Source organism: Corapipo altera, unplaced genomic scaffold, assembly GCF_003945725.1.
Source record: "Corapipo altera isolate COAL_440 unplaced genomic scaffold, ASM394572v1 24, whole genome shotgun sequence".
Classification (NCBI taxonomy): domain Eukaryota; kingdom Metazoa; phylum Chordata; class Aves; order Passeriformes; family Pipridae; genus Corapipo; species Corapipo altera.
Genome location: NW_020884903.1, coordinates 1,605,529 through 1,619,181, shown reverse-complemented (window position 1 = coordinate 1,619,181; position 13,653 = coordinate 1,605,529). Strand labels below are relative to the sequence as shown.

The 13,653-nt window shown below is 35.1% G+C and overlaps 1 protein-coding gene across 2 annotated transcripts in view; it reads left to right on the top strand.

Moving 5' to 3' along the window:
- LAMA1 (laminin subunit alpha 1) overlaps window positions 1–13,653 on the top strand; it is a 100,779-nt gene that overhangs the window by 73,644 nt on the left and 13,482 nt on the right. For both annotated transcript variants that reach the window (XM_027650954.1, XM_027650955.1), the window contains 14 exons: window positions 477–687; window positions 922–1,038; window positions 1,126–1,289; window positions 2,380–2,518; window positions 3,765–3,858; window positions 5,052–5,168; window positions 6,569–6,751; window positions 7,069–7,223; window positions 8,947–9,090; window positions 9,888–10,021; window positions 10,164–10,314; window positions 10,840–10,964; window positions 12,221–12,371; window positions 13,491–13,635. In XM_027650954.1, coding sequence (XP_027506755.1) covers window positions 477–687; window positions 922–1,038; window positions 1,126–1,289; window positions 2,380–2,518; window positions 3,765–3,858; window positions 5,052–5,168; window positions 6,569–6,751; window positions 7,069–7,223; window positions 8,947–9,090; window positions 9,888–10,021; window positions 10,164–10,314; window positions 10,840–10,964; window positions 12,221–12,371; window positions 13,491–13,635 — 2,030 coding nt within the window. The remainder of the gene's footprint in view (window positions 1–476; window positions 688–921; window positions 1,039–1,125; window positions 1,290–2,379; window positions 2,519–3,764; window positions 3,859–5,051; window positions 5,169–6,568; window positions 6,752–7,068; window positions 7,224–8,946; window positions 9,091–9,887; window positions 10,022–10,163; window positions 10,315–10,839; window positions 10,965–12,220; window positions 12,372–13,490; window positions 13,636–13,653) is intronic.

Below are 13,653 nucleotides of genomic sequence, written 5' to 3'. Positions count from 1 at the left end.
TTAATGAGACTATTCATTTTTATTTGATATTTAAACTCTGGACTCTTGGATATATGTCTTTCAGTTCTGGTTACTTATTTCTTTCCATTGTCAATTCTTGTAACTGATGTTTTGATCTTACATTCAAAATATGAATCACTACAATTAGGGTAAAGAGCAGGCCCACAGGAAATTTTCACAGAGATTTTGATGTGGGGGGGTGTCCCAATTTAAGACCAAACAACTCCCTTTCCCCTCTAATCATCACATACAAAATTTTTGGACTGTATTTCTGTCCTCTCCCCCAGCCAACCATCTAGTTGTGTGGTAAGATGAATAACTAAGCTACCATGTGTATGTATGCTATTGTAGAAAAAAATTGTAGACTTTTGTAAGAAGATACATTTAAATAAATTTAATGTCTCCATTTTCTCCTCAAGAAATCCATGCCTAAGTTTCTCCTTCCCCATTTAATTTCTGATTCCTCTCTTTGTCAGAGCTGCGGAAAACTTGTTGATCCAGGTTCAGAAGGAGTATCTTAAACCCCAACAGGAACTTGCTGAACTGAAAGTGGATGCAAACCAGCTCTTGGCAAAGCACAACAGGAGACTTCAAGATGCCCAAGACCTGGTGAATGAGGCGCTCGTGAACATCAATGAGACCAATCGCTTGTTTCCTCTTATCTCTAGCAACCTGGTAGAGTTAAATGTAAGCCTGGATAGTCAGTATTGTTGCATAAGAAATATCAAATATGAGATTGTGTTTAAAAACTGGTTTGGGGTTTTTTTTTAAACATATTTAAACATTTTAATATGTACGACACCTTAAAAACCCAAAGGAAACCAGACCACTGTTTGAAAACCAAAATATTATGTGTTATGTGAACTCGTCTGCACTAGCTGACTTTACAGACTACTATAAAACACTTGATTTATGCTATAGGACAAAAAGCTAAGTATAAAAGAAGGTGAAGAAGTTGCAACCATGCACATTAAAGAAGGGAAAGTCCTAGTGAATGCTGCTGCTGCTCTTGCCCGAGACGTAAAGAACTCAACATCTGTAAGTCCTTAAGTTTTAACATCCTCTTTGACTCTCGGGTGTATTTTGGTCATGAAAAAAAGAAAGAGAAAACATTTTGTTTTGCAGAACCTGGAAGTCCACCAGGACGGGTTACTTCTATGGAGCGGCAAACTGCGAGCTCATGTGGATGAGCTGGTGATGCAGATGTCTGTGAGAGGAGTGCTTGACCTGGTATACAGAGCTGAGGACCATGCCACCCAGTTCCAAAGACTTGCAGATGCACTGGAGAGGTGATTAACTCAAGAATTATGGAATCATGATATTTGTGTTATGTCACATTTAATATAAATAGGTAGTAGCTTATCCACTAAATAAATTTCCTACCTTGGCAGGGAAGTTGTACTAGATGATCTTTAAAGGTTTCTTCCAATCCAGTTGGTTCTGTGATGAATTTTTATTCGTCATTTCATTTCAGTGCTTTTTACTTTTAATGCAGTGTAACTTTGTTAAATGATATGGAAGAGGGTTGATTAGTCATGCATTTTTTGTGGTTGACTTACGCAGTAACTAGCGAATTATAAAATGTATGAAAACTTCTTGACAATATATCTCTGAATCTTGTCAAGAAGCTATTCTTACTGTACCTCTTTTATTGTTGCTTTCAAAGCATTTTGCAGAAATGAGTGGATTGCAATCTCAAGTCCACTCAAATGCACTTCTAGAATTTGAAGTTACTAAGTCATTCCAGTTAATTCAGTGGAAATTAATTTTCTATCCCAGGAATCCTCATAGGATACTTGCTGTTTTCTCTTTTAAAGTCAGCTAAAAGTTAAATTATATCACACTGGAAAACAACATGTATTTTTAAGTCTGAGAACATAAAATTTTGCTCTGAGTAGCACTGAGCAACACTTGACTTGACTACAGCCACATAAATTCAATAGAGCAAAATTTAATACAGCATAGCTTTCAGAAGTATATAATTTCCTCCTAGATTCTGTATTTCTCTACTTCGTTTTTGAGCTCCAGATAGGGACCTGTTTCTGTTCTGTTTAGGCAATGTGATTTATTTGTTCTAAGTGTCTTTATAAATTAAAAAACTGAACATAAACAGAAAGGAACAAAACAGAAAAAAAAGATGAAATGGAACAAAACAGAACAAAAAGTAACAAAATAGAGAAAAAACATAGTTGAAAAGCTCTGAACTGATTTTTTCAATTCAAAATAATTAATTTAAAGCCCATTATGCAACATTGGGCAAGGTGTGCTCGTTTTTTTCAGAATACATCATGTATTCTGGGAAGATGTGCATGTTTTCATTGAAGACATGGAACTCAGTGCTTGATTGAAAACAGAATTACTTTTAAATTGTTTATTTAGTGGCCTCTCTAAAGTAAGAAATGTGACTCTGAACACAACTGCTGCTATCTACACCCACTCCAGTGTTAAAAGTGTGATTGAAAGAACGGAGAGTTTGGCAGATGATGCATCTAGAGTTGTGAATGGCCCCTTGGATTTAGTAAGTATCAATATTAGTATTTTAATGTACATCTTCCCCTCTTATTTTGGAATATTTCTTCTAATTGTTTTTGCACTTGCTGAAACTTGAGTCTTCTTGATGGAGGCATGTCCTTCTTGTGGCAACCTGTCCTACCAACTTGTATATACTGTATCCTGAACCCATACTTCAAGGCTGTAATGGTAACACATTTCAAGTTCTGTTTATCTGTCTTTTGTCTCTTCCTCAGTTACCTTTATTTTGGATAGTTTTCTTTTTAATGTATAATGCATGACTAGCTGTACTGGATTTAATTCTGTGAGGGTCTATATCAGTCATCTGACATGCATTCCTGTGGAATTGAAGTTCCCAAACATCTAGTGCTCCCTTCCATCTTTGGAATTATTCAACCATCTCCTTATTTGACCTGTCTCTCTTCCATTTCTTTCTGGATATTCCCAATCACAACTATTTTACTCAGTTGACAATGTTTCACAATCAGTGTATGTTTGTGTCTCATCTACCATCCTTCTGCCTTGAAAGATTATCAGATTGTTATTGAAACAGTAGATTAAAAAGACCTGACCAGTTTCCAGTCTGATCTTCTTGCTTTCATATTATTCTATTTTCCCCCTTATACCTGTTTTTGCTTTTCCTTATTGTAAACGCAAGGAAGGAACGGGCTATATTTTACAAGTGTCATGCACATTATACCTGCAGAAACAAATATGCGACAATGCATTTACATGATAGTTATCAAAATAGTTGGCATTGTTTTTGCGAATGTTATTATATAGTACTCTGTTTTATTAAAGCTTTGTACAGCATGAATCTTTCAAGGAATTTTCTCAGATTTTTTTCTGTTGGAGAAATTTTGGATTAGAAGAACACTTTCAAGACTGGGATTTTTAAATATCTCACTTTAAAGTGCTCAGTGCTGGAAATTTTGAATTTACCCTGAAACTAGAATTACTGATGTTCCAAAAGACAACACTGAATCACTAGCAGTGTTCAAACTAGAATTTGATAGATTTTGTTTAATAATTGTCTTTTTTTATTAACTTGAAAAGAGATTTAATGTCACATTCTCGGATAAATGATTGCAACTTGTGGGTTTTATAATTGATGCTTAATAAGGTAATGAATAGAATATCTCATAAATAATGAGAATGTTCAGTAACTTGAAATAGATATCTACAGATACTTGTATGTTTTCACCTGAATTTCCATTTTTCATATGTGACAACTCAATGTCTGTGTTTTTCAGCCAGAGGAGTCTTTCAGTCTACTTGGAAAAGAAACTCTACTACTTAGCTCCGAATTTCAGAGTGAGGCTAAAAATCTGAAGAAAAAAAGTGATGGTTAGTTCTTTAGAGTTCACATTTTTGCCCCTATTTCTTTTTTCTATTTTCTGTTTTTCCTTTTTTTCCCTTGACTTTTTTTTAATTTTATTTTTTTTAAAAAAATAAAATAGCATAAGCTAAGGTAAATATGACTATGTACATAATTTCATACTCTTAAGATTAATGTACTATGGAGTCATAGTATTTTCATTTTTGGTGTAAGATTATAATTTTTTCTCTGTAAACATTTAAAAAGTTGGCCTTCTCTATTCCTCATTTATCTACAAACAGTGCCTTTTTTAAATGGCTGTTTTTCCAAACTTCATGAATTAAATCATTAGATATTGTGCAGTAGACAAAAAAAAGCACAATTCGTGAAAAAATCAATTAATCCATTTTTATTTAATAAATCATGGATTGCACAAGTATGTAGGATGATATATTTAAACCATAATAATTTTTACTTGTTTGTTCTACACAGCCGAGATACAAAAACAAGCTGAACTTTGTCTCCATAAATTTGAAAATACTTTTGGTTTTTTTATTATTGCAAAGATACCAGCAAGGGATTGAAGTCTACACCATGAAAATTAAAAAGCATTTTGAACACAGACTTTGTGTAGGAGCAGAAGCAGACCCCAAGTTAAATTTTGGACAAAATGAGACAGAAAGTGAAGGTTTCACAGAGATAAACTGTAACATGGTCTTGTCTTTTAATATCAATGACTTTACAATTATGGAGGCATTTTGTGTAGTTCAGATGGACAGAAATGCATACCTTTTTCATTCCTTCTGTTCTACATATTTTTATTTCTAGTGAGAGGATTCTGCAAACAGATCACAAATATGTAGAAAACCCCCCACTTCTTTGGCTTCTGTCACATACCACAAAATGTGAAGAACTCTCATGAAAATTATTAGAGTTCACAATCATTGAATCATTTTAATTTATAGCCTTTTCCTCACTATGTTTCTACCAATCCAGTCTCATGGAATTGGCCAAAAAGGATAGCTTTTAACAGAACAGTGCTCACAGGAGTTTATCTGTTCATACTGCATTCATTTTGCATTTCTGTTTGTAAAATGCACTTTCTGTTGGAGGGGAAAAAGAAGTTCCATTGATTAAATAAATGAATGCTTGTTATCCCTGTAGTTGGGGTTTGTGTGGGTTGTGTGGTATTTGTTTATGCATATGTTACTTCTTTCCACAGGACTTTTATTTGGATTGAATGGGTTGAACAAAAAGGTAGAAAAGATTCAGGAAAGTACTAATAAAATTGTCAACCAACTTAGTGATTCTTTGTTGACACTAAGAGTATTGCCCAACAGTAAGTGAAATTTATATTAACATTCTTCTTATTACAGAAATGTCTAGTACAATTATAATAAAGTCCCATTCATTGTCTGATTGCAGAGATGTAGAAATAAACTATATTTAGCCTTCTTCCTTACAAGGAATATTTTACATTTTTTTTGTAAACCCACTAGACATAACTGGGTTTGTCATATAAGGTCGATCATCTGATTCCCATTTCACATAACTGTAAATCACGAGGACCTCTGATATCAATATAATTACACTGGTATGAGAAGAGATTGAAATTCTAGAATATTTAGTCCCACGCACAGAGAAATTTATATATGGAACAGTGAGATTTTACTTTGTTTTGATGACTTGTTTCAAAATGGTTTATACTGCACTGCTAATCTTACAGTCTGCATCTAAATGTTTTCTTCTTGTAAATGCTGGCTTCATTTAACTGATTAAAATGTACTTTTCTAGGCTTTTCCAAAACATAAGAATTCCCCCTTTTTTTAGTCATTATTTTGAGTAAAGGCAGGACCTAGAGTTTGTGAAAACTAATAGAGAAAACTACTTTCAAGTTGTGAATAAGAGGGACCAAAATACTTTGCCAACCTTATTAATGTTTTTAAGTTAGAAAAATACTGATAAAGACTTCCTGTCAGAGTTGTTTGATTCTAGTGTGTGGATTAGAATGCTAAATTCAAAGCCTTAAAATACCAATTTTGCAATTCAGACTCTTAATTCATGCTTTAGGGTGATATTACTGATAAAGTCACACTAAATATTAATTGCAGGATGCTATCTAACATAAAGCTAGACACTGAAAATTAAGGCAGTATAAAAATCACAGGAGTGTCCTTCTTAACTCCCAGTTTAACATTGTTTAATTTCAGTTTTGTTTTTACATTTCTTCAAGTTGCCTCTTTTCTATCTGGGCAGAGATTCATGGTGGCATTGCCCTCTGTATAGGGTACTGATGGTGAAGGAGGATCCTTTCAGGCCTAACTCCAAAACTTTTGTGCCACCTACAGCATCTTCCCACTGTTCTGGGCACAGAGGGTGTCAGGCACAGGCTGAGATTGGGAGTGATGCACTCACTACATAATTGATTGTAGCCCAAAGCGAGGGGTGTAGGATTGTGTAGAATTTAAAACATACGTCTCAGACTAGTGTCTCTGGGTGCCAACGCTCATTTAGGAAATTTAAACACTATGAGCCTGATGTATTCATATAATCTTCCTGTTGAGATAGGCAGAATCAAATTTCCCAAACAAACAAAAATACAATTCTTACTATGAAAAGAATGTAACTGACAGCATTTCTAGTGTTTTGACTATGTTTGTAACTGCTGTTATGAAGCCAGGCATTTGTTAGTCCCAAGTATGTATCAAAGTTTTGAATTTTTTTTATCCTGGGTTTCAGATACGAGGAAATACATGCTTGAAGTGAAAGAGCTGGCTGTGTCTGCAAACACCAGTGCTGTGGTGGGTTTAAGTCGCTTTGGGGATTTCAGTCAAAAGCTAGTGAACACATCTTCTACATTGTCCCAAGTTAATGACACTTTGAGGAAAACAAGTGAACTTATTACTGATTCATCAAAAGCTGGTAAGTTTACTGCCTCATTGCTCTATAGAAATGTCACTTCTTGCAGAAGCAGTGCTAATATTCAGTTTTAATAGGCATTAAATATGAATCTGATGGAGTGAAGGTTTCTTCCTAATTCAATAAAAATGTGTTAACTTTTTTTAAAAGACCTTTAGAGGATTCACATGGGATACCCCTGAGTATGTATATTCCTTACTGATGTTTAAAATTGCTGAAACCAAAATGGTCAGAAGTAGTCCACCTTGGCTAAGTATTTTAGCAATGAATAGTACCTTTTGCTTTTACCCTGCTTCAACATTTCATTTATGTTTTTGCAGCAATCACAGCTGAAAAACACGTTAAAGAAGTTGAAGCACAAGCAAGTCTTTTATTGGATAGGCTCAAACCTTTGAAAATGCTAGAGGAGAACCTGAACAGAAACCTGTCTGAAATTAAAGAGCTCATCAGCCAGGCTCGCAAGCAGGCAGCGTCTGTAAGTTCCATCATCCCAGACTTAACTGACTTCATGTTCACTTTTAGCAGGGAGGGTCTTTGAGATAAAGAGTCTAAAATTTACTGTCAAAGTACCTGGTTGTTCTGGAGTCTCACTAAAGTCCAAAGAGAAGTCCAGCTGATTCTAAAATCATACTTGCCAGGCTGTTGGTACATTTTAAGGTTTCAGCATCACATTTTTTCTTGCATTTGTGAGTTTATCAGAACAGCTAGGTAGTAATTTATCTACTATTTCCTTCCGTTTTCCTATAAAAATAGTGAAATACAGTATGTCAGAAAGCAGTCACAAGAGCTTTTGATGAGAAAGAAAGAAGGGGAGGGGGAGAGTGCTGCTCTTCTTTTTAGTACAAGATGTTAATTTTTGAGCTTATTTTCAAGATTGAGGTGGGGTGCCCCCATATAACATCAAGTTACAAATTTTTTATCAAGATTATTGATTCTATCAGTAAATTTGCCAACTGTGGCCTGTCATGGCAATATGTTCTTCTTTGCAAGAAGCAGCTGTGCATCCAGAATACTTTAAGACAAATAGTATACTTGTTTTTAAATCCCTGCTTCTCCTTTAAAGACAGCAAAAGTGTAGTATGGATCTCATTAAAGTGAGAGAAATATGAAAATGACTTTGCACTCAATAATTTTTGGTATGCCTTTGACTTTAGTGTGGGTATGTTATTGTAATGTTTAGGGAGGTTAAGAAAAAAAAGAAAAGACTCTCAGTTCTTTCTGCAAATCTTCCTAATTATATGGTTATTGCTTCTGTTACAGTCTGCTGAAGCTTAATGAATCCACTGCAGAAAAGAGGGAATAGTATTTTTTGAAGTGTTGTAAGCCACAGATGTTCCTGGCGGGGTGAAAAGAAGTATTAGCAAAATCCCCTTTTCCAATTTTGGGAGTTTGTTCTGGGTTTTTTTGTAAATTGTTACTACACGGAAGAAACTTTATATGTCTGTGTCCATAAGCATACGCATGTGTACTATATGCATGTGGTTGTTACAGGCATATTCAATGAAGCTGATGGAGTTAAGGCTTTTCTGTTAAAATGTGTTTTCTGTCATTACACTACCAAGCTCTTTGGAGATGACTGCACTTAGCTTGAATGAATGTCTTATCAATGTACTAGTCAGTGGTCAAAGGCATCAGTGGTATGACAACAGGAATAAGAATTTATTTAATCTTAAAAAAGTTGAACTTCTTATATATTCAGAAATGTATTTTTTTGATAATCTTATAAACTGTGTTATAACTTTGAAATAACCAGAAATATTACAGACTGTGTGTCTTTTAAATTTGTTTTAAAAAAAACCCCTTCTCTCAACATAGACTAGAAATGGTTTCTTTTATTGTAAAACATTTTGAGTTTCTGTATCTTTATTTTCTGTTACTATTACAGTGGCTTTTACTGATATATGGGCTTCTGACCCAAGATTTATTGTTATTTTCTAAGGTATTTGGATAGTTTATTTTACTGACTTCAAACCTTCTAATTGAGTGAGTGTGTTAAGACAGATTTCTTTCTTTTCTATTGTGAATATCTTTGTCAAGAAGATTGCTAAGATCTAACCCAGGTGGCAATGCTTAGATTGCATGGGAGTATCTCAGCAAAAATCTTGCATTTGTTGATCAGAAGCTAAGTACATACTCCAGAAACATGTGCTGCGTACAGTGAGACTTCTTTAGATTCCATTTCCTTCTTTTCCCCCCAGATTAAAGTTGCAGTATCAGCAGACAGAGACTGCATTCGTGCCTACCAACCCCAAATTTCATCTACGAATTACAACACCTTAACGCTCAATGTGAAAACTGCTGAACCAGATAACCTGCTTTTCTACTTGGGTAGCAATGGAAAGGTAAGTTTCTGGTGTACATTTTCTGAAGGTGGTGGTAGTGAAATGTTTTAAATTACTGTAGTTATGTTTTTTCTTACTTGATTTCAAACTAAGTAACCAAGTAAAGCCCCTTGCAGACAAATTTGTTCACTAGGGGTGGAAATACATTTGTACCTTAGATGATTCCAGAGATTTTCAAAGGTAGAGAATAAAACCACCTGATTCCTTAGCACTACCTCTTGGCCATGTCATGAAACTCTCCCTTCTTTTTCTGTGTTGTACATTAACCTTGTGGAGTGTAACACTCGATGGAATGCTTTCATATAGCATGCTGGAGTATATCAAGTGATTTGCTAGGTAGCACAGCAAAAGTACTTGAATTTGGCACTCATGAGCATGGTGCATCCACCCAATTTAAAAAGAGCTTGATGGCTCACTGGTACGTTACCATCCTCTTCATTCCCTCTATAATCCCAATAAAATGCACAGCTATTAGCTCCTTGTGGCATGCTATCATGCGAAATATAGTACTTCTTCACAAACTGATAAGTCACTTCACATTCTCTCAGAAGAGTATATTTCTATACATCTCTGTGTGTGTACATCACATTTTTACTTATCTGTAAAGAAAACTTACTTTTGTATAACCTGAGGGGGTAATACAAAAACTGAGTGAAAACTTGCTGGTCCTAATTTTGCCAAAGTCAACTCCTGTAATATGGGATGTAGGGACATGAATCTGGAAAGACTTTCTCCATATTACTTGTTAAAATACACGTTTGATGCCATGTATTAAAATAAGCTCTGCTGTTTTTCAGACAGACTTCCTTGCAGTAGAGATGCGACGGGGTAAGGTTGCTCTTCTTTGGGATTTGGGCTCTGGATCAACAAGACTGGAATACCCAGATTTTCAAATTGACAATAACAAATGGCACAGAATACATGCCACCAGGTAATTAAAATGTTGTACACAAACCATCTTCTGAGTTTTTCGCTGATGAGATTTTTCTTATCCTTAGAAAGAGAAGCCTATAGTATATGTGGATTAAGCCTGGTGATTTCTAAAACTATTTATTAGTATTTGTATTTGGCAGGTTTGGAAAAACAGGTACACTCAGCATAGAGGAAATGAATTCCAATCAGAAGCCTTCACCTAAATCTGCAACCTCTCCGGGGACAGCCAGCATATTGGATGTTAACAAATCAACCTTAGTGTTTATCGGAGGACTGGGAGGGCAAATCAAGGTTAAATTCTGAGATTCTCTAAATGGTTTTTAACATGTTTGAGAGATACTTTTCTGTTAGAAATAATTGCATGATTTGTTTACTTCATCAAGAAATGCCAGGTACTTGGACTGTAAAGCAAAGATACTGTAAGGGTCTTCTAGTATCCTGAAGTTAATTTTCCCTGGAAATTTTTGCATAAAGTATTAACCAGGATAGGCTGTGTGTGCATGCAGGTTGTATAGACATCAAACAATGAATTTGGTTTTTGTTTGCGTCCTCCATGGCTTCTTTTAATTTGCCATTGTTATTCACGCCATGAAGTGTGTAAGTAGGTCAAGGACATACTTATTTTACTTTTTTACATACTAATCTATTATGATTTGAATGATAATTGTTAATTGTTATGCTGAAACATGTTGTTCTCTTGTTATGATTTATATCTACCAAAGTTAAAGTTCAAGGAAAACAACCAAGCAAAAATTTTGCTGCATAATTTTCAGAGTACTAAGTAATTGTATTCATGAAGTATTTCTTGTCTTATAGAAATCACCTGCTGTTAAGGTGACCCATTTTAAAGGGTGCATGGGAGAGGCATCCCTGAATGGCAAATCTATTGGTCTTTGGAACTACATAGAAAGAGAGGGCAAGTGCAATGGCTGTTTTGGAAGGTATTTCATCTTTTCTTTCCGATTTAGAATAATTGACATTTGTAATATTATATTTCTGTGCTAACTAAAAATAATGAGCTCGGACAAATCACAGTGTTTCATTGATCATTAGCGTACTGTTCTGAAAACACTAGTCTGAATGTGCCATTGGTGTCAAATAATTTCATTGTATGGAATTTTCTCACTTTTTAATCACTTTTTCAGAAGAGTGTATTATTGTTGTCTGCTTTGTCCATTGGAAGTAGGGACTACCAGCGAACCAAAATATTCAGGAATCTTTGTTTTTCAGTAGTTTTCAGTAAGACAAATTTGTTCTTTCCTAGGGTAAGAAACAGTGTAAAGCAGTCTTAAAAAACAAATCCATAGCAAAACTGTAGCCACTGAGCTTGATACCTTTTGTGAATTTTACTGGTTTTATGTTTAAAGAATTGAAAAGAAATACGCTTGCCCAGATTCCTTTTTGCAGAATATTTCATGTAGAAACAGCAGAGGGTGCTGCTTCATTGTATGAGATATTTTTTAGAAGTCTTGTATTGCAGGGAAAGGGGATAACATTTATTTTAAGTGCAGTTATGCAAAGCATTTTGATAAATGGATGACATTTTAAGTAGAGGGTGTGTGCTGTAACAATTATTTTTTGCCTTTGGAATTCATTGGGAGTTTTTTTTATATATAAGGGAAGAGCACTTATCTTGTATACATCCTTCCCAATGGCAAAATCATGTATTGTGAGATACTATAATGAAAGTGGCCTTTGACTAGAATCCTTCAGTTACTCATAACATCAAGTTTCAAGTCTCTTCGCACACTTTCTAAACATATTTCCTGGGGGCTACCAACTGATCAGTACCTGAAGGGAGCCTTCAAGAAAGACGGAGGCAGACTAGTTACAAGGGCATGTAGTGACAGAACAAGGGGCAATGGATTCAAACTAAAAGATTTAGATTAGATACTGGGAAGAAACTCTTTACTGTGAGTGTGGTGAGGCGTTGGAAAAGGTTTCCCAGAGAAGTTGTGGATGCCCCATCCCTGGAAGTGTTCAGTGAAAGTTTGGATGGGGCTCTGAGCAACTTGGTCTAGTGAAAGGCGTTCCTACCCACAGCAGAGGGGTTGGAATGAGATGATCTTTAAGGTTCCCTTTCAACCCAAACCATTCTATGATTCTATGATATAACTTTTCTTATATTTTATATAAAAATTACTGTAAAACCACAAATCTTCAGTTTACATTTTTAATTGTTTTTCTACTTCTGTAGCCCACAGGATGAGGACACTTCGTTTCATTTTGATGGCAGTGGATACTCAGTTGTGGAGAAGGCACTCCGCTCAACAGTGACTCAGATAATAATATTTTTCAGTACCTTTTCACCTAATGGGCTTCTTCTGTATCTTGCTTCAAATGGCACTGTAAGAAAATGGATCAGATTCCTAAACTGTCAAAAACTATGTTTAGATGATTTGATGGTTTCTTGCTTTCTCTGTTATTTTTCAGCTTACATATATTAGAGCAGTTTACTCCCTTTATGTAGATTGAACCTGTAACTGACATCATAAGCCAAAGGAGTAAAGACAAGAACCCTAGAAATAATTCATTAGAGCAAATATTCACCTATACTAAAGACAAAATTAAACAATGAAAATAATTCCCCACAATTTGTTTCAATTTTAGAATGAGGTTGACTAAAGGAAAGAAAAGAAAACAGTAGGAACAACAATCTAGTTTTGTTCAATTAGAGGAACCTTTTCAGTATGTAACATGTTTTGGAACTGAGCTTGCAGAAGGACAGTGTAATGTTAAAAACACATATTGAATTAAATCCATAAGATGGGAATTCAGTAAACTGAAATAAATTAAATAAAAGTCCCTGCAAAAGCAATATAACCCAGACCCATCTCCAGACCTTCGTTGTCATGTTGTGCAGTTTACTGCATACTTAGCTGGTGGATTTTGTTTTCCTGAAGGAGGTCAAAGCTTTGTTTTGATGCAGATTGTTTCGGAGTTACTGCATTATTCATTTGCTTTATGTACTCAGTGCCTGAATACATTGCACAGTGATATCTGACTTAAATTTTACAGTTCAGAGGGGGCACTTTTAATGCAATTCAGAAAGTCTTTCTTACTGTGTGAAGAGGGTCTTTGCTTCTTGCAGAAAGAACATGATAGTGTTTTGATCATTATGCTAGCAGCCAAATCAAATTACTTTCAACTTAGTCCAAAAAAATAAAAATGTGACTCTGCTATTTAAACCTTTTTCTGCCAAGTAATCTAACCTCATGGTGCATTTAAATAAGAATAACAACAAAACAAAAGAAACATCCTTGTCAGGTACGTGTAACTTAATTTTCCTAGATATAGGAAAGATTAGCATCTTGGCCCTAACAAATAGGTCAGGTACAAGAGTTACCAAACCTGTTTCATGCAGTAACCCAAACCTGCCAACAGTGCATTCTTTTGGAATATTTGATTTCCAGGAGTATAATCTGTTGTTTATTTGGTTTTGGTTTTGGGTTTTTTTTTCCTCACAGAGAGATTTCTTGTCCCTCGAGCTTGTTGATGGCAGAGTGAGACTGACTGTAGATCTAGGTTCAGGACCTCTTGCTCTTACAACGGAAAACCGTTACAACAATGGAACATGGTACAAAATCTCATTCAGTCGGAACAAGAAGCAAGGTAGGCTACAGACTGAAA